The sequence below is a fragment of the Tachypleus tridentatus genome, chromosome 11 (genome assembly GCF_004210375.1).
Source record: "Tachypleus tridentatus isolate NWPU-2018 chromosome 11, ASM421037v1, whole genome shotgun sequence".
In the NCBI taxonomy this organism is placed as follows: domain Eukaryota; kingdom Metazoa; phylum Arthropoda; class Merostomata; order Xiphosura; family Limulidae; genus Tachypleus; species Tachypleus tridentatus.
This window is the reverse complement of record NC_134835.1, coordinates 66055745-66077676: the sequence shown is the minus strand read 5'-3', so window position 1 is coordinate 66077676 and position 21932 is coordinate 66055745. Positions and strand designations below refer to the sequence as shown.

The 21932-nt window shown below is 31.0% G+C and overlaps 1 protein-coding gene across 2 annotated transcripts in view; it reads right to left on the bottom strand.

The window, feature by feature from the left end:
- Tnpo-SR (transportin 3) overlaps positions 1-21932 on the bottom strand; it is a 101186-nt gene that overhangs the window by 3119 nt on the left and 76135 nt on the right. For both annotated transcript variants that reach the window (XM_076467659.1, XM_076467660.1), the window contains exons 18-23: positions 21657-21736; positions 12614-12815; positions 11591-11707; positions 10605-10699; positions 4731-4887; positions 2705-2872 (exon numbers count right to left, since the gene is read on the bottom strand). In XM_076467659.1, coding sequence (XP_076323774.1) covers positions 2705-2872; positions 4731-4887; positions 10605-10699; positions 11591-11707; positions 12614-12815; positions 21657-21736 — 819 coding nt within the window. The remainder of the gene's footprint in view (positions 1-2704; positions 2873-4730; positions 4888-10604; positions 10700-11590; positions 11708-12613; positions 12816-21656; positions 21737-21932) is intronic.

The following is a 21932-nucleotide window of genomic DNA, read 5'->3' as shown; positions in this document are numbered from 1 at the left end:
CAAAAACTAACAGTTACTGTTTTGGCACAAAACATGTTCATGAAATTACCATAAATAACTACAATGATCAAAGTGGATGATTTACTGAGCATACACTGAAAAAGTTACTGGAAAGTAACAGATACAGTAACAGCTTGTTTTACATCTCCTGTTACACATGAAAAAACTTGACTGATAAGATAAACTAGAAATATCTTTTAGTAGTTTATGTTAGGAAAATGTGACCTAACAATAAAATTACCACAATATACAACAATAACCTCATAAATAGATTCTTACATAATTTTTTGAAAAGTGGTTAATTTCTCCATCATAGTGTATGTGTGAAGTTCAATCAACTAATGTTCTAATATTATTCTTTGATTGGGTGCTTCATCTGTATTATTTCTGTTGCTTGGACTCTTGAACCAAGACAAAGTAATCCAAAATTTTGTCAGACAAAGGATTTCTTTAGTGAATAAATTAACTATTTAGGTTTAACACTAAAGATTTCAAATGTTGATTAATATGAAGATCTGTAAATATTTTGACAGTTGTCATTTTGTTCCCTTGTACACAAGTAAATTTTCCAGTAAAAGTCACTGTATTTCACTACAGTTTGTTTTGTATTAATTTCAAAATGGTATGTAACTATTTACATTTTTACTTTAATTAGGGTAAGATACAATCACTCTGAACCAGTAAATCTGCATTAAAAAAACTGTAAAGAAACATACTCCGAGACATCTGCTCAACTACATAAGCATACAAATATTAATGACTAAAACAAACTAATAACATGTTTCATTCAGTTTTAATGTAATTTTGTCAAGAATGTGATAAGAGCTAATACTACATGGGATCTATAATCAGTGCCTTGAACTCACTTCTTTTACTTTTACTGTGAAAGATTGAAGAGACTTTTCAATAAAATTTAACTGTTAAACTCTTTGAAAAATAAAAACCATTCCTCACTAATGACTAAACTAATGATTAAGAATTATTATGATATATATAAGACAGAAGAGTATTTTAAATACCACAGTTTGAAATAACAGTAAATATTTTAATTTTCTCAGAGATTGACTTCGTGATCTCATCTTTCTTTTTTACGAGTGGGCTCACAAATTAAAGCAGTGTCTCTCAACCCATACATTGTTTGACAAAAAATGATCTTGTGAGAAAATGTGAAGTGGTCACAAAGAGACTTTGAAAAAGGACAGTAGTTTGTTTTTCATTTAATTAAGCCAGGTGTTTTTTGTTTGCAATAAAATTCTTAAGTGGGTCACAAATGTTTATAAATAGGCGATGAGCCAAAATAGTTTTTGGAGCCACTGATTTAAAGGATTACAATGACGTCATTGCCACTTCATTCATCATTCTTTCCAAATGAATTTTACACTAAGAAAAATGTTGTAGAAACAAAGTTGCATATGAGATTTCAGTTCTTCCTTGTGATATCTATAAGCAATATTCTAGTGTTGCACCTTAGTGTTGAAGTAAAAAAACGTTTTTTTTGCTAAGCATGTTGTTAAATATTTATAAAAACAAGTAATTTTCATTAAAAATGTACATTACAATCTTTTGAATTAAACATTAAAGTTGATATGAATAAAGTTGATACACAAAAGCTTTAACATAGAAAAGATTGATTTAATCTATTTCTTTATTAGCATATTTTTGTTCATACCCTTTTTAGTGTAATTCTTACCCTACAATACTTAACCAAACTGCATGAAATTTCATAAACATTTGCCAGATAGTATCTCATTTATGCATGAAAAAAATATAATTTTTCTTGGTATCTTCATATTTTTCAAGGATTTATGAAATTCTGTTACGAAACTGCTCTGAAAAACAAAACAAAACACTTCCTTATGTTTTACATCTTTTTCACTGTTAGTTAGAAAAGTTTATTTTTTACACACAACTAGTTTCAAGTTATTTAATATTCATTAATATAATTATTTTGATTCTTTATTACTTGAAGTAGTTGATATCCTACAGATAAGTCACAGAGACACCATATGACTCACCAAAATATAATAGTGAAGTATACAGCCCAAACTTTCAAAAGTGTATCAGTGTTATTTTTTTCAGACATCATAACAGAGTTATTGTCTGTTTACAATAAATAAGTTTCTGTATTGAGTGTTGGCCGAACACAATAAACTTAATAACACATTCAATAAAAATGATTTATGTTATCAAGAAATTCTGGATCTTTCACACACTCATAAAGTGTATAACATAAAACATAAGTTGTGAAAAAAATGTCAAAAAAAAATTGAAAAATTCACAGATCAGTAGCTTATTCCTCAAAGTTCATTCTATGGTAATTTCAACTGGCTAATGTATGCTGAACCACAAAAAAGACAGTCAAAATTTGTTTGTTATTCTTCCTCTGCTAACACACAAAATAAAATATTTTATATTTTATTAAAATTCAAAAGTATTTTTAAATGAAGAATTTCATATGCAAGTATACACACTCCAGTCCTGTTAAGGTTAAACTAGTTTTAACATCTGTGCTAATAAAATAAACGAGAATCACAAAATCATTTAAATACTATAACAAAAGCATGAATCACAAAATCATTTAAATACTATAACAAAAGCATGAATGTTGGCAAAGTATTAAAGTTAACTACTTACAATGTAATTAAAATACTGTGATTTTCTTTCACAACTAATGTGTTACAAGTTATTAAATATGAAGATTTACCTCTTTATCTAATTTCATCATTTCATACAATACATCTGCTATGTCTGGCATTACATAGGAAGGTAAATGGAAGATGGCAGCTTGAACTAGGGTGAATATAAGGGTTTGTCTGTGTTCTTTGAGAATTCCTTTCACTAATGACTGTCTCATAGTAAAATCTGGTGCTTTCTGAAAACAGCAATAAAAACAAAGTATTAATTCACTTAGTGTCTTTGCTTTGAAATAAATTAACTAAGATGAAAATATCCTTAAACATATATATTTTGCTATTACATATATGTACTGAATTACTTAATATATATAACCAGTATGAACAAATACAGCCATTTTAATGAAATGAAGCTAAATTCCTAAAAATCTAGCTCATCATTTTTGTTTACTTCATTGAATTTCAAGCAAAGTTATTCAAAGGCCAATTCTCAATTTTGAAGTGATAGACTAGAAGGAAGACAACTAATGAGTCATTCATCAACAATTACTGGGCAATTCTTTATCAGTGAATATTTGAATTTATCATCCCTCATCGCATCCCCATGGATGAAAGAGCAAGCATGTTTGGTCATGGGTTCAATCACATGACCCACAGACACTGAGTTGAGTCAGAAAACCTAACCACCAGGCCATGCCAACCCCTTTGCTTTTGACAGAATTGCTTTAACAGAATTAACACACATGAGAAGCAATAATTTAATGTGAACTTACTTTAATGTTTTCTCCATTTAAGTGTGTTATGTGTGTGCATGCATGCAATTTTGACAGATAACAAAATGAAATTAGTTTATCATAAAAGACAAGTTTATAATATAAATCACTTTAAATTATATAAAAAACTAAGATAATATATACATAAAAACAATATTCGCTAGGTTTCCTACTTGTATTAGACTACACTATCAACAAACATGTGTTGTTTGCCAGAACTTACAAACACTATCCAGTCCTGTTTAACCTCTTCAGTATGATAAGTGTTTATTCCCTGTATGGAACTTTTCTCTATTAATTTTGTTACAGTGTTGTGACTTTTGCTGCACAGTTTCAAAACCATTAAAACAAGTTGCATACTATTTCAAGTCAGAATCTTTTGTTTTGTGGCATTATGTTTATCTTTTTGGTTTTAAATAAAGCAAAGTTGTGAAATGAAAAAAAGATTAAATCAGGATAAATTTGGGCATAGTACAAGAAGCAAGCGAAATAGTGCAAATATCACATGAACTATCACCAAGACCCAAATCATGTTACCGACTCTTGCACATAGGTAATTTTGAAAGATTTTGATTTTCCAATGTTGTGACCATGTGAGGAAATTTAATGGCACAACAACAAGCATATTGTAGCCTCTGCTTTCAGTGGTTAGCAACTTGTGCCACTCTAAGAAGTATTTTTTTTAAAATAAAGTGTGCAATTTCTGTGAATTTTTCACATCTGAAATATCACTCAGAAATCACTTAAATATTTTCAGCCTATTGTTCTCTTTTTTATATGCATTCATGCAATCCATACCTTACATACATCTATTATTCAAAGACTTCAAAGACACTGATTTGGTTTTACGGAGATGATAGAGAGGGAAGATTTTGTAGAAATAAAAGCACAGATGATCATGTTTTAAGTTTATCAGTGATGTACAGTTGTAGAAGTAAAGCAGTGAATGTTACTGAAGAAGCACTGATGTGTCTCAAACACGTGACAGCATATTATTCTGCTAAAGATATATAGTAGTCACATGCCTTTTTTCAGTGAAAAACTAGAAAATTTACTTGGAATGCATTATGTGAATAGCCAATCCAAATATAGCTGTCCAATGACACAGGAAAAGGAGACTAATATGTACTAATGCAGAAAAATGGATGACCACACAAATTCAGTCAGTCTTTATAAAACTGTAGTAAAATTTAAAACCACACACTCTACTGGTGTTTACAAGACTACAAAATTATCTCTCTTCACATGTAATTAGCAAGCCTTTATAAAACTATTTAACTTAATTAAGTCTATAATTATGTAGTTAAGACAATGAACGTTTTACCTCATGTAGTCTACCAATCTGCACGAGACTATAAAAAAATTGCATGACTGATGAATTAGCATCTTTATGTTCAAGATTACAGGCTGCTAAAGCAAGTTGAAGCAAGGATTTGAAAACAGGACACTGGAGAAAAACCACAGGCATGCTCTGGAGAAATCTTGAAAGAGAATTTTTCATAGTCTATTAATTACAAATTCATCATTATACAAAACGTCTTAGGCATATTTCTTGAGTTAAGAAAAAAAGGAATAATGAATATGGAGAAAAAAGGAAAAACTATTTTAAATTTTACAAAAAATATTTCCAGTCATTAAAAATAAAGACTCATTACTTTTTTTAAATCCTGGATTCTAAACAAATACTCATATGCATTTCACGACTTCATATACTGATCGAGACAAAAAAAAAAAAGACAAACCAGAGAAACATTCTTAACAGTTTTTCTTTTTTAAACAAGTCTTTTAAAGTACTGAATAATGGAAATATTTTTCCTTAATTTTAGTGTGCATGAAGTTGTTCTCGTATTGTTTTTCAGTAAATTTTTGGATTACTTCAATAGCTTTATTTTTTTTCAAAATGATAACTTTCTCTCTTTACTTCATTATCTAAAATTATCCATTATCACTATTTAATTTTTTGTACAAGAAAACAATAGGAATGTTAACTCTTACATATCATTTCACTTAATTAACAGATTTGAGACTTTCTGCTAAGAATGGATACTTATGTGATGACTTTATTAAAGCAGAACTTTTTCTCATTTCCTATGCTTCTATCAGTAGAATCAGGAAATTTCAGTAATTGTAGTCTCAAAATATGTACTAATAAAATTAACTTTAGATTATTTAAATTTCATAAGGTCTTTGAAGCTTAAATAATCAAAACCTGATTTAATCTGCTACATCCTACCAGTCTCAATAGATTTTTTTGTATAAAATATTATAACATAATTATAAATCTATTTTATCCTACTAGACTATCAGTTTTTTATTATTAAAATACCATGTATAATTATCATTCTGCTTAACCATACTATTCTTAGTGTTTTTGTTTTCATTAAATAACTTAGTAGAACTATCAATCTACTTTATCCTACTAGCATTAATTTGTTGTTTATTAGCTCTTTACACTTCAGCAGACACTGATAATATCCAGTCAAAATTCCCAATTCATCCAACAGACAGTGACAACTCAAGCCATGTTATTATAAACAAACTTACGAGCATAAAAGTTCATCAAATATGGTGATAATTACTAGGAAATCATGAAAATAAATCCAGCAAAATGTACAAAAATTACAGCCAAACAGTTCAGGAGAATTATCAACCTGCTTTATCTTACTAGACTTCATGTTTAATTAAATACCTTATTATAGCTGGTTCTTGTTACACTGTTTTACATAGCTACATTAAATATTTAATTAAACAACTTAATTATCAATGTACCTTAATAAAATTAGCATCAAAATCTAGTCTTTAAATTTTGTTAAATTTTTAATTTCTTAATTTCAAATCAAAATATTTCAAATAATTCTCAATCTTCACTTTTGTTATGTGAAGCCAGAAGCCTTGGCAATCTATCCTTAACATTGAAGGAAGTTTTCAAAACCACATGTCCCAATTTGTGCATTTGTTTATTTTTGTTCTTTTTTTCCAAGCTTGTAATCAATTCTTCTGAATTTGGTAACATATACTGACTTTTTTAAATAGCTTAGGCAGAAATCAAATAAGTTACAATTGTTTTGCGAACATTCTCTCACAAGTTATATATTATTTTGTTCTAAGAATCACATTTGAAAAGTGCATATTTTTGTTTCAATAACAAATTTCAAGGAAACAAAAAAAAAGACAATTTAGCTAGTAGTAACATTATTGCACAAGTATCTCCTAATGTGTTCCTATTGTAATATGTTGTTATTTTGGGATGAATAAATTATATGGTACAAGACAGGCAAGAAGAGTATAAAAACAAAACTGAACTATATGTGAAACATAAATAAAACTCCCAATATGATATGAAGTGAAAAGATATTGTTCATTTTATATCATAATGTTTAAAATTTCATTTTATAGTACATTGATGATTTAACTTTGGTTAGCATTAGGGTAAAGGAAAACCATATGTTTAACTCAAAGATACTTTGTGATTTTAATTGACAAGGTTCTGGAAGTTATGTGAATTAAATATGAAAGCTGTAAGATGAAAAATGAAACATATTTATTGTTAGCAAGGAAATCAACTTGCATTCAGACTGACTCAGTAAAAGCTTCAAATATTCACAATTAAACCTCTGACACACTTGCTATTAATAAGATAAAATGCATGTGACAACTTTTACAGTTACATTCAAAACGATTAAAATACTTTGTTACCAACACATAAATAAACTTAGCATCAAAACCTTGTTAACAAATCATCTTTTAACACAAGTTTTAATACATTAATTTTAAAATGAAATTTTAAACTAAATACTCTATCTCCATTGTATTAAAATTATAACATTTATTCTCGAGGTCTAGCCCATTCTCTAACTTATTTACCACCCCTTTCTGGTGCAAAGACTAATTTTTACAGCCTTCAATCTTCTTTATTAACAGGAACATACACTAGAAAGTCTCACTCACTTTCCATGTCTACCCAGGGATGAAAGCAGAAGAGAGAGTTCAGAGGAGATATAGGGGAAGTGAACAGCTTTCACACTGTTAAATGCAATCAGAGCTATTATCTGGAGTATATTGCTCAGAAAACTGTACTGTTAAAGAATCATATACATTGACTAAATTATTCATGAAGCAATATGTTGGTTCATGAGATGTAATAAAGAGAACTGAGACAAGATCTCAAGCTTCCAGTAATTTTAATTCTAAAACCAACACACATAATTTTCACTGCCCAAGCCCACTACCCCCACATCTTTCGCAAGTAGTACAAACTTGTTACAATTACAGTATTTCACTTAAGTTAAAGTTATAAGGGGAGTCAATACCACTAGACACTACTGAAATAATGGAATTATGATGTAGACTTATTCGAAAATACTATAAGATCCAGCCCAGGACTTTTGGGTTAGGCTTTGTTATTGGCATCAAGACCTTACAGGCTTACTAAATATGCATCTGTGTAAGCCTCCCTAGTACCTAATCTTAATTTTCTTATGATGACATTGTCGTTAATGTTGACTTTAGACAGTTTAGTTTTATGACTTACAACTAAGACACATTGTTGCAGGCTAAGTCACTCACAAATTTAGACCTATTATAGACCAAGTTAAATTAATGTAGATCTAGATTAAGTATGACTACTTTCACAACTGCTTATGGGAATTACTTTGAATGGAGCACTGCTAAACTGATATGTAAATTGTGCACATAACAATTATGAAAACTTCGTGTGTTCAATAACAACCTACGTATGTCATGATGTGACGCATTTATCCATTCAGAAAATCACGAATCACCTGTTTTTTATACATGCATGCTGGTCAATAATATTTCCTGTTTTTCCAAAATTGCAAATCAGTAAATGTTCATCTGAATGTTTCAAAGTAGGCATAGATTTGTAATAACTGTTCAAACACTAGTTTAGGGTACTGAAACTAAGAAGTCAATTTTTTTTTATTTTATGAATTTAATCTTTTTTTCCAAAAAGACAAACTTGTCATGAGATAGAACCCTGATCACTTGTCACATTCTCTCTTACAACAAATGTCAATAATTCTTTCCAACATTTAATATAATTTATAACCAATAGAAATGGAAAGTTTTAATTCATCAAATATGATACTACATTTATATGCAAAAACGACTTGTTTGGGCTGAGAAAACACTTTACATAGAAGAGCGAACAACGAAGAAGGTCGAAACGTTGTTCGCTCTTCTATGTAAAGTATTCTTCTGCAGTATTTGTAGTGCTTATTTCTGTAGCTTAGTATAAAGAAACAAAAACATTTAAGCAAATATTAAACATTTTTATAATTACTTGTTTTTGCATTGAAATTATTACAGTTATATTTATTTTAGTATAAAACACAAAATGTTTGATACTCAAAAGAACCTTGTTTTCTACAGTAATCTAGAGTGAGCTGACGATGACCGAAGAAGGTCGAAACGTTGTTCGCTCTTCTATGTAAAGTGTTTTCTCAGCCCAAACGAGCCGTTTTTGCATATAAATTTCTCAACAAGTGGGTTTCTCGTCATCACTGATTATGATACTACATTGTTTTCAGTACAGAGTACTGCCTATTTCATTCCTAGTTTTTTTTCACTGTGTTCATATTAAGAAGTTTAGAGAATCGTTTTAGGGCTTTTATGCCAAAGTTAATAAACCAGTTAAATTTTAATAGTTACAGGACAATGTTTGCTTTGTGTGTGTTATCACTATGTTCTCAGGGGCATTACCTAAGTAATTAAAAAATTGTTTACTTTGTTAGTACCATCAATATAAATAATAAGGCTTGAATTTCATCAGTAACCAACATCAAAAAACAAGCAGTCAAAAGTAAGTAATATTTATTGGTTTCCATGAATATCTGTATTGTCATATATGAAATTAAAATGTAAAAATTAGAAACTTATTAGGTTAGATGAAGTTGGATTAGGTAAGAAAATAAAAAATTATAATAATAATAGTTAGACAAGGCTATAAGAACAATAAAATAATAAAATTATGTATAAAAAGATGAGTCTTAAACTACTTGGGATAAACAAGTGTAGTTTCTTGTTACAGTTTGTAATCATTATAGAAAAAAAAAAGAGTAATTTAGATTTATTTCACATTTCTTTATGATGGTTAAAAAGGTAGTCAAATCAAGTCCATATAGAACTAAGGGAAAGAAAATAACAGATAAAATATAAAGTTTAAGTGAAATAAAAAGTTTGATATTTACTTAGAAAATTTAATAGGTCATATTAAAAGAAATATGAAAAAAATTCATATGAAAAAGCATTCTTAACATGAAAAATCACTTTGCACTAGACACAGTCAACATTTTGATTCCATGTATTCACAAACAAATCTTTAGTAAAAATAGTTAATTAAAAAATCCAATATTTTATGTACAAAAGACTTGTAACATTTATTAAAACTTGCCAAACTCCACAAAGATACTTAAAACATATTAAAAGTTATAGTATGGAAACTGATTATTACTTTGTGGATATACAAGATTGGTTACATCAACCAACCATGTGTGTGTTTTTCTTATAGTTATCTGCTGAGTCCACTGAGGGGAATCGAACCCCTGATTTTAGCATTGTAAGACCAACCATGTACAGAAAGTGTTCATATAAATATGTGGGTGTTTTCTTATAACAAAACTACATCGGGCTATCTGTTGTGTCCACTTAGGTGATTTGAACTATTGATTTTAGAATTGTAAGTTCAAAGCCTCACCTTTGTCCAACTGAGCAACATTAATATAAATACTTTATTTAAATATTATTTGCATAACGCAAGATTTGCAATACTTCTTAAAAGCACGTCAACTTTCATGATGACACATTTGGTAAATTCAGGGTTCTACAGTATTTATAACTTCATGATTTTCAAGACTGTTCAAAATGACTGACCCCTCAAAGGAAGAGTCAAAGAACTCAACATTATTATCAAAACAATAACTGAATAAAGTATTAGTTAACATGATCATTAACCAAAGTTTAAAATCTGTAATTTTATTATGATCTTATTAAAATAATTTTATATCCTGATAATTACATGCCTTTCAGAGAACTTCACTAATGTACTTCTTGTCTTGTGTCATGTCATGTCACAATTGAAATCTCTCAGTACTGTTCTATGAGAGTAAAAACCAGACACAGTGTCATATGAAAAAGGAAAAAAAACACAAACAGGACTACAAAAGTAAAACTTATTCACCTTGTACATAGTCTAAATAGGTCATCAACTGTATCAGGATGGTTCCTAAGTCCATCTTGCTTGTCTAAAAGATGAAATGTAGGTATACAGAATGCCTAAATAGAAACAAATACAAAGTTTTGAATGAGCTTTATTACTTATCAACTGCCAATATTTAGCTTTACTATAAAAACCAGCTCACAGTAGATTTTCATACCATTTTTTGTTTTATTATTATTATTGGTAATTTGAACATGTGGATACAGAAAAAATACATTTTATTAAAAATACATAGTTCTTGTTAAACATGAGTTCTAAAATCAAGGTTCATTAATTACTTGGCATTTTAGAATTTAATGTTTACATTCAACAAATTATTAATTGAACTACAAAACATATTACATTCAACAATATTTCAAATATCAAGAACATTTTACCTTAAATGACTGTGCCAGTAACTTTCATGACTAGTTGGAATTCACTAAAATTTGTATTATTTAACAGTTATTTTCACAGACTTATTTTCAAATATCATATAATCTTCCCACACAGCCATATAAATATAAATGTTTATGGCATTATACTATTTAATATTCACATTTATTCTTTCATAGAAAACAATTATTTATCACAGAATCATGATCACACAAAACTTGAATAGTATTTTGTGAAATTTTACTTTATGAAAAGTAATATTTATATATACAAGTATGATTTTACATTACGTTGTAATATTTTGCACACAAGTTATATGACATAAGAGTGTCCATCTCTTTGCTTATGTATTGTTAGAAATAATTCCAGCTAAGTCAGAATTTTCATAATTAATTATATGTCCTTTTCTTTTGGGGTTAATTTTAAAGTTTATTATTTAGTAATTTTACACCATTTCAAATGAAACTAATAATCTTCAATAAGTTATATATTAAAACTTGCTATTAATTCTGAAATATATATTTACATACATCTTTTCAGAACTTCAGTTATGCAAACATGACAAGACTCACCTGTAGCATATCGACTAACCCCTGAACACAACCAGGATCTCTTCCATATTCATCTACCAGAATACTTCCTAGATATAGGAAGCAAGAATGTGGATGTTCCTGATAAATACGAACTATCTGAAAGCAAAGAGAGAGAACTTCTACATTTTGAATAATGTGGATATTTCTGATGAATATAAACTCTCTGAAAGTAAAAAGAGCTTCTACACTTTGAATTATGCAAATGTTCCTGATAAATACAAACTACCTGAAAACAAACAGAAAAAACTTCTACATTTTGAATAATGTGGATGTTTCTGATAGATACAACCTGTATGAAAGTAAACAGAACTTTTTCTACCTTTTGAATAAACAGTGCCTCTCACTGATTTGTTTACCACATGATGCCAGTTAATTCTATTTAAACATCTCTTTCTTGTTGTTTTAGCATACTTAATAAGAATTAAGAAATAACAACATTTAGCTTTCAAAATAATTTAATAAATCTATTTAGTAAATTTATCTTCAACAATTTCTGAGACTACTGCTGGTTCAACAATGGCTGTTCACTACTGATTATTGTAAAGTCTGCATATAATTTATTATTCTTTAATACTATGAGAGAGAGACACGGGGTTAAAAATGAATCATATTTCTCAATGTTTTACTTAGTGCTGATAACTGTTATACAGTTACTATTATCAGTAAATTTCCATAGTTATAATTTACTAGGTAATTTTCTTGTTTAATAAATTACAACTTAACAGCACATTCTGATTCACCAGCATTTAAAATTTTTGTGTAGTCATCTATTAAATAGTATTTATTTTTGATTCACTGTTAAAACTTCGATTTCTGATGCAACAACAGTAACATATTGCATTACCATACAATTTCTGCATTCACGAATTGAAACACTAACATCACTATGCATCAGTGCCTTCAATTGCAAGTATTAAATACCAGTAAAACTAATAGTTATTCGAATGCTATAACTCAAAGTATTAGCATATTGAGTACTATAATTTACAAAATCATACATACCTGAGTAACAAGTGGTTCTACTAGTATGGCAAAATATCTTCCAACACATCGGATTAAAAACCTAATACAGCGACAACATCTCTCAATGATTCTAATATCAGCCTTGTAGTATTCACAGACCTGTGACATTATAGGCCACACTTCCTTCACAACAACAAGACAGGGATGAGTATTGTTGCCCTTGACACAGATATTAATGTGCCTGTTGAAATAAGGATTATTAGCATACTTAGACCAATACAGACTGATGAAAAACATTACACCTATAGCTCAAAAACACTCAGGTTGATTGTAACTGTTCACCATCTAACATACAAGATGTAGCAGTACTGTTGTACAAAAGAATACATATATCAATTCAACAAAACAAGAAAGGTTGAAACTTAATTGTTTGACTATCATGCCCAAAGTATGTATTTCACTTAAAGAAAGGCCACACCCTTGAGTTAAAAAAAATTATAAAAAATAAACTTCTAGCCATTCTTACACAAATTAAAAAAGTACATTGGAGTTCAAATTTATTCAATAATTTTGATACTTCACTGAAAGCATTATGAAAGAAAATATTTAATTTTAAGAATTTCCTGAACAGTTTCATCATAATATGGCACCTGTACCCCACTAGGGTACAAAGCAACTTAATCCTTGTAACTTCAATGCAAGTGTAGTTTTACTATAAACCTAAATAATTACTTAAATAGGCAAAAACAAAATTGTTTAAAAGTATATATATATATATATATATAAACAAATATAAAATAGATTTAAAGCATATTACATGCCTTAAACAAATCCTTCAGATTTACAATTTTTAATACTTGTGCTTATAAATTTTATATGGTAGAAAGTCTTTTATTGTATGCCAGTAATCATAAACTGCATGCAGTGTATTTAAAGTCAAAACAAAGATCAAATTTAGTTTTATAAAATGAAACTTTTACAAAAAAAATGTAGAAAAACACAGAAATAAGCTCCTAAAATTTACAACATAGGTAAGAATTTTAAATTTTTGTAAAATAAAACACACACATTGCAATGAAACTTTTTTAAAATTTTCAAAGCTGAGAATTCATACAGTTCTTAATAATATGCAAGAAGTTTATCTGATGTTTCAAACTATTTCAGCCAGTAACCTTTTGATGCAATAAAATAAAAGAAACTGTACAACAGGTGCCTTGAATGTGGACAAGAAGGAGCTAAATGTGATAAAACTGTTTATACACTGGTACACAAAAATAATTAATTATAATTTCAAATACCAAACACATACGTGAAAACACAAATTATTTAACACATGAAGTGAGGTTTAATCTAACAACTCATTAAATATCATTATTTTTGCTACCTAATAAATCTCTATTAAGAATTTAAAAATCTTTAAACTCGTATCTGATGCTAAATTATCAATGACAATTTTCAGATGCATACAATATACATGAAGTCTTATTTCTTATTTGAATTTCATAAATACTTAAGTAGAAAGATCTAGAAGTGAAATTCAAACTCAGAATTTTATTGAAAGATAAAAAAAAGTATGATATTTCAAATCTACATATTCCTTTTCATTCATTCCCCTGCTGAAAGTTTCACGTAACTCTTGGTTTTGTATTAAGCTTACTAAGACATACATTTGCAATTATTTACATTACTAACCATACGAGGTTTAGACAATTACTACAAATGCCATGTCGTAACATTTGTTGGCTTGTATTCAAAAAAATTATTGAACTACTATTTTATAAATGTATGTGAATGTATATTGGGTATTACATTGTAGATTATAATTCAAATCCTAATTTAATATTAAGTTCTGAAAAACATTCTAAATATAAATTTTTGCATGTCACATTGTATGTTAAATGCAGCATTGGTTAAAATTAGATGTTTGTCACATTCAAATACAAAAAATCACAGGGGTGCTGCAGGATATTTCAAATTTTCAAGGAAAACACAGCAATACCAGCATTTGTCAGACACCCCGTGAACTTCTCAAGGTAGTTCACAGTTTTAACATTAGATCTTGCTACATTCCTTATGAAGACATTCTCAAATATTTGATGGCAAACCACTGACCAGTAGCAAAGTTGTGAAGAAATGGAAATATCAGGAATATGAAGATAGTTATCTAGTAAACCAAAACACCACTTAGAGATCAATTATCCTAAACATGGTTAGTAATAAATCCCATGATTATTTTACCAGAAAGTTGAAAGAACTGAAAGAACAAAAAGCCAAAAACCTCAATGATCAGCAAACTGAAAACATGAGACGGAAGACATTCAGGTTACAGCTAAATGAGGCGACGGATAGTAACAAAGATGCTCATTTGATTTGTTACACATCCTGTTTGTGGATAATCTTCTCTTTTGTAAAAGTATCACTGCAGGTACAAAGGCCCAAGACTTTTTAAGATCTTTGACACTTTTATGAGTGAAAACAACTCAGACAAGACTAAGTGCATTGGCATCTGTATCGATGGTGGTTGCTCTATGCCTGGCTGTTATAGAGGATTGTAGGTACTCATACAAAAAAAGCTCAAAGCTCTTGATACACTGTAGACCCACTGCATAATCCACAGTGAAGCCCCTGAGTCCTCTAGTGAATCTAGTCCTGGAAAGTGTGTCGGAAGTGGCGAACTTTATAAAAACTCGGCCACAGATGGAGAGGTTTTTTAAAAACTGTAGCTCACGATGCCTCTCCCGTGTAAATGTACTGTCTGTGTTTGAATTACTAGAGGAACTTTACTTTTACCTCAAAGAAGGACACGAATGTGCTAAAACCTTCTGGGATACTGAATTTTTGTCAAAATTAGCATACCTGTCAGATGTCTTTGTAAAACTGAATGCACTGAATTTTTCTCTGCAGGGAAGCAACACACACTTTCTAAAACTCACAGAGAAGGTTTCAGCCTTCAGAAAAAAAGTTATTACTTTGGAGAAGAAAAATGAATGAAGTTGGTGGCAAAGACTGTTTCCCCCTGTTACAGCAGTTTGTTACATCCAGTGAAGCTAATTTGACCCACAAACTAAAATCTGTTTTTGAGGAGCACCTGACACACCTCAGTAACTGGTTTGAAAGTTACTTTTCAGAAGATATGGAGAAGTTTACATGGATCCAATACCTATTCAAGGGTAAGGCCACATCTGAATTCACCTCTGCAGAATAAGAAAATTTTATTGAGCTGTCTTGTGACAAGACTTAAACAAAATTTGGCAGCATGGAACTAAATGAGTTTTGGATATCAGTAAAAGATGATTATCTGCTACTAAGTGCTAAAGCTCAGCAAATCCTAATTCTATTTGTGAAGTCATATCTCTGTGAAGCTGGGTTTTCAGTGGTTGTTGTGATAAAAGTAAATACTACACAAAAATCAATGTGGAACAGGAAATGAGAGTGGCAGTGTCCAAGTTGATTCCAAAGTTTGAGAAGTTGTGCAGTGCCCAACAGGCAAACACATTCCATTAGTAATTGTAGTTATTTAGAAATCAAATAAAAATATTGTTTTTACTTTCAATTGACATGCATTATTCTTTCAAATGGCTACTAAGTTGTTAGGACATAAATACTTAAGTATTAAGTTGTTTGGACCAAACTACTAAACAAACAAAACTGTTAGATTTCTCTTTTTGCCTAGGGGCACTGTGAAAAAACTGCTGTGACACTAAGAGCACCATGAACTGAGAATGTCTGTGATATGCTGAGCTAGAATAAAAAAAAAAAAATCACTTTTTCCACTTTCTCAAATATTAATATATTTATTGAGACAACCAAGGTGGCCCCATCGACCTCTTCAGTTTTTGAAAATACCTGCTTATATACATCTTCCCCCTAGATCCCATGTATAACTAGTTAAACATTTTAGAATGTCCTCCCTCGTGCTTTTCTACCCTCTGCAAACTAGTTGAAAGGAAATTGATTTGTTCTGATACTAGATTTTAAACAGTAATTTTATACATTAGTAAACTTGAAATTTCATATTACTTTAGACCCAAATACAGCTGTTACTAAGCTTGATAAATTACATTGGAATTCTATGTACTGATATAATAATTTATGATTTTTGATTATTTCAAAATGTGTACATAAAACCTAAAAATAATTTGTTTCATGTTGTCCACATGCAAAATTTGATAACCAGAAAACTAATACAAAGTTTGTAACTAGAACAGATAAATGTTTATTATAATTCTTTAACTGGTATTCAAGAATGAAAAAAGCATAATTTATATTTATTTCAAAATTTTTATGGTGGTTACAAGGTTGGGTCAAATCAACCCAACATACACAGAGATACAGTAGTGAATATAACAGCTAAAATGAAATGATTTTCTGAAAAAAAAGTTTTGTAATTATCTGATTGTTACAAATATTTCATGTATGAAATTTGAAAATTTTCTTATGCATAGAAGAATTTTTAATCTTAAGATCAAAATTACTTTACACATTGGATTAGTCAACATTTGGAAAAAAGGCCAGGAGAAAAACATAATTTAAAAACTTTAAAGTTTAATATAAAAAAACTGATATTTTGCATACAAAAGCCTTGTCACATTTACCGATGAAATGCAAAATTTTGTGAAGATGCACTTAATGTATTAAAAAAATATAGCGTGAAACCTATAACACAAACCAGTGCTGAAACAGTTATTTTATTTCTATAAAAGTTATTACTCCACTCAAAGGTATGGATCTTTTTTTTTTTCAATGAAATACACAACAAATGATTTGAAAAATAAAATTATTTTAAAAGTTGTTAGTTGGTGTTTATTGGCACAAAGCAACTAGGCTATCCGCACTAAACAACCAGCAAAAAAATAATTATTATAACATGTAAAAAGAAATAAAGTTAAATCAAAACAATGGCCAAAATTCAGATAAAAAACTTAAACAAAATTAAAAAAGACAATGGCCCTTGAAAAGCTTAAAACATAATAAGGTGTGCAGTGTCACCACAGCCAATGACACTGTCCAGCATCAGGGGTAAACCTGTGACAAAAATGTATCTATAATGACTGCATGACAGTAAAATGAGGGCTATAGCCACTTGAGTGTCACAAAGGCCACACATTGGTATATCAGTCCCAGATAAAAGAAAACAATGAGTTAAAAAACTGTGACCAACATGTAGATTTGCCAGGACAAATTCCTCCTTCCAATCCTCACGGAACAAGATGACCAAAAAGCAACAGAAGGTTTGATCTGGAAAAGCTTGTTATTATGTTGCTCACTCCAAGTCAACTGCCAACTGACACACAGCTGAGACTTGAAAAGAGAATTGTAGCACATATATGGGACAAGCACGGCAAAGATAGCACTAAAGCAGACAGACTTAGTTGTAGCATCAGTGAGGTCATTCCTATGAACACCAACATGGCCTGGTATCTAGAATAACTGGATAGAAATGGAAGATAAAAAAAATGGGCCAGTAAGTTTTAAATATCAGCAAAAACAGGGTGAGAACTAATGTGAATCAATTTCAGAGCCAGAAGATAGTTAAGCAAGTTGGTATAAACAATACAACTGGTGTACTCCATAGCTTCTACATGATCCAGAGCAAGAGAAGTGGCATACAATTTGGCCATGAACAGAGAAAATGTTGATGGGATTCTGTGTGCAACCACTGAACATACCATGTCATAACACAGAGTCACTTAATTTCAACCCTTCTGTATATATGGGAATATAGAAGGATGGTTCAAAAGTTGTTAGGCAAACAGAAGATTACATTTTACCCATAAGAAGCATCAACCTTCCTCAGATGTCTCACAGAAAGATCACAGGTAAAGAGAGTAATAAGCCATGGTGGGATGAACTGAACAGTTGAAACAGCAACGTTTTCCAAGGACAGACCCAATCCAGCCAGCTGTACCTGGACACAAATGGCAAATCATCTATTCAGAAAAAGCATAGCCCACTGAAGGAGGAAGACAACCCCAGGTGGGACGTTGTGGTAAGAATCAAAGTTTTGAAGCATATAATAAAGAAGCAGTTGAGGTGAAAAGGAGGTTCGTGAGACTGTGTACAAACTCTGGAATGGAGAAGTGCAGAAAGCTTCGTGCAGAGCCAAGACCCTAGATAGTGAGCATGATTCAACATCTTCAAGGTTGAAGTCCTGGCAGAACCATAGACTAGAGACCCATAGTCCATTGGAGAGCAAGAATGAAAGTTCAAAATAAGTATATTTCCCACTGACCTTCCAAATCTTGTCCCATGTAATTGTAATGACAAGAAAACAACTTGAAGTAAAAAATGTATTCTCCTATACCTGGTATAGGTATTAAAACTTTAATTAGAATAACGTACAGAACAATAATTGGACCTTCTTAGGTCATCTTCAGATTAACAATAAAAGATTGTGGAAAACATGTTGATGTCTTGGGAATGGACTGAGCAACCACCTGGACAATACAGTTAGTCACTTCTGCCACACATTCATTTATCGATGACATACAGACAACAGCAGGATCAAGTTTCGAGAGAGCAGTAAAAGAGGGCCAATTAGGCTGGTCTAGCTTATATTGAGGCATGTTGGTCAGGTGCCATTGAAAAGAGTCGATCTCCCACAAAATGATAAGAAAATTATTACTGCCTCATGGGTCACTGTCAACCCTCCAAAAAAAGTGAAGGGGGCAAGGTAGAAAGAGACCAACAGCAGTAAAAAACTGACTAGGTGCATGAAAAGAAATATAAGAACCAGTACTGAAGAGAGAAATGTGGTGATCCAAATAGTTCTGATACAGAATGACCCTTCCCATCAATATCAGCATCACCCCAGAAGGAATTGTGTCCATTAAAGTCCTCCAGGATTAAATAGGGAGAAGATAACCATTGAATGAGAACATCAAGTTCTGACTGATAACAGGTCTCTCCAGAAGACAGGTGGAAAAAAACAAACAGTGAAAGTGGAATCTAAGGAAACACTGATGGTGACAGCCTCCAAGGGTGTATGGAGTAATAAAAATGAGGCAGTCATGTGTGGGTGACCAGTATTGTCAACCCTCCATGCAGTTATTCATCACATGATCTTTGATTCAGATATAAAGAAAACTGCCAAAAGGTGACTGTATCGACAACTTTCAGAAATGTTTCCTGTAAGGAAAGACACACAGAATGATAGGAATCAATGAAAGCCTTAATGTCATCTACATTACAATGGAAACCTCGACAGTTCCCTTCAGTTTATGACCACATCTTTTTCTTTATTAGGATATATTTCAACCACCTATGGATTCTCCTCTGGTTTGAGTGGGCAGGTCTCTGTCAATAAATATACATTCCAGTGACTGTGGGCACGAATGAATAATTGTTCATCATCTCAGGACTGAAGAAGATGGACCCGAGCATACACAAGAAGTCACGGCTGAAGGAAGTGGACCCATGCAGTCACTGGAAGAAATGGTGGGAACAGAGACATGAATAAATGTGAACTTGTCAACATGTTTATCCAAAGAAAGCAAAAGACTTTGCATGTGGTTTGGAAATGACTCTGTTGGAAGCACTACCAATGAAAAAGTGGAACATGGTACAGCAGCTTATGTCTGAAATGGAGGTGGCAGCAATAACTTCCAAGCCTTGGGGTAACACATGCTTTGAACAGTTTTCAAATGTTGTATATCTTTCTCCTTCACCCACTTAGGGCAAGAAAGAAAGTAAGAGGGATGAAAGTCACTGCAGTTAATACAGTAAGGGTCCATTTCATATTTGTAGGCATTATAGTCCTTGCCACCACAACAACCAAATGTCAAAGAACCATGACATATGGTGTTTGAGTGACCAAACTACTGACATTGGAAATGTCCAAGAGAGTTGAAATATATGGTCGTACTTTACATTTCAGATATTCTACCTTGTCAGTAGCAGGTGGACATGGTGACATAAATGTCAAAATTATAAAACTGGTAGGCAGCATAATTCTATCACTTCACGCAGAAACTCCTTGGGTAGAGAAACCAGCAAGGACCTCTGACTCAGGGATGTTCTTCAAATCCCTATCAATAATAACTCCTTATGACAAATTCAAAGTAGCATATTGAAGAAACTCAATGGATATATCTCTGACGGCTTTTGAATGCAAGAGGAGTTCACTGTGTTTTGGGGAGGATATTTCCACCAAGTGTTCCCAGAACATAGCTTCTTGAGTAACTTAGGAGGGCCCTTTAGTCCCTTCTAAATAAAAAAAATGGGAAAAATCTGCCTTAAAGGTTTGTCTGATAAAGAATGTGGTATCAGAAAATGAGGTACAGGTGTAGAAGTTGAAGACTGCTGTTTAGAATCTTCAAGACATGGTCATTTACCAATGAGCTGTTGTTTGTTTTTCACATTTTATTTTTATCTGGATGTAGTGGGTCCATAATACAGGGTGTTCGGAAAGTCATTGCGCAGTTTTGTCTGTTAATAAACATACAAGTGCACAGTGACTTCCTGAACACCCTGTAGAAGAAAGATTCAGTACCCACTGACCTCACCCACCATGAATCCCAACAAGGGGATGCACTACAATGCCAAACAAGGATACTGCAGCAATGCCAAGGTTTCAGCCAACAAGAACCAGCCAGTATCCTCTTCTCCCCTTTACAGGTTGCCATGTACAGCAAACACATGGATAGATGTTCAGATCCCAGGGGAGGTAATCTGACAATACAGTACCTTCTTTTGGAAATCTCCTCACAACATACGGTAATCCAACTTCAGAGGAAAAGTTGTAGGAGACACAGAAATGAAAAGGAATGGCTGAAAATGAAAATGTGGCTTAATGCATTCAATCTTTCTATAATGTTTTCAATATTTTTTTAGATTTTACCAAACTTTGACTGCATAAAGAACTAAACAAAAATCTCACTTAAATTTATTAAAAACTATTTAAAATCATAAAAACAAAAATTTATTAAAAGCTATTTAAAATCATAAATATAAGGAAACAAGATGCACTTCCCTTCTGTTTTCCAAAACTTAAACCCAAAGTACTAATGCAGCAGTAGCAGCAAAAAGGTTACAAACAGCTTTAAAAAACACTATTCCCAAACATCAGGCTATGATAAATTACCTGAAAATTGCAGATATCCTGTCTAACCATGGAGTGGGATCAAATTTTGTTGTTTTTTCTTGTGGATCTTGTTGAAGCACCTTTAATAAGATGTCTTAATTCTAAATGTTTATAGTCAAACATTTATATAAAGAAAATCATGGTAAGAATGAGTAAGTAATAAAACATGAAGCTGGAATAAAGATTAATTACAAAATTTTTATAAAATTATTTCTCATTTGAATGTACTTAAAGTCCAAAAAATTAAACAGATTTGAAACTATGAAATGCAGTAAG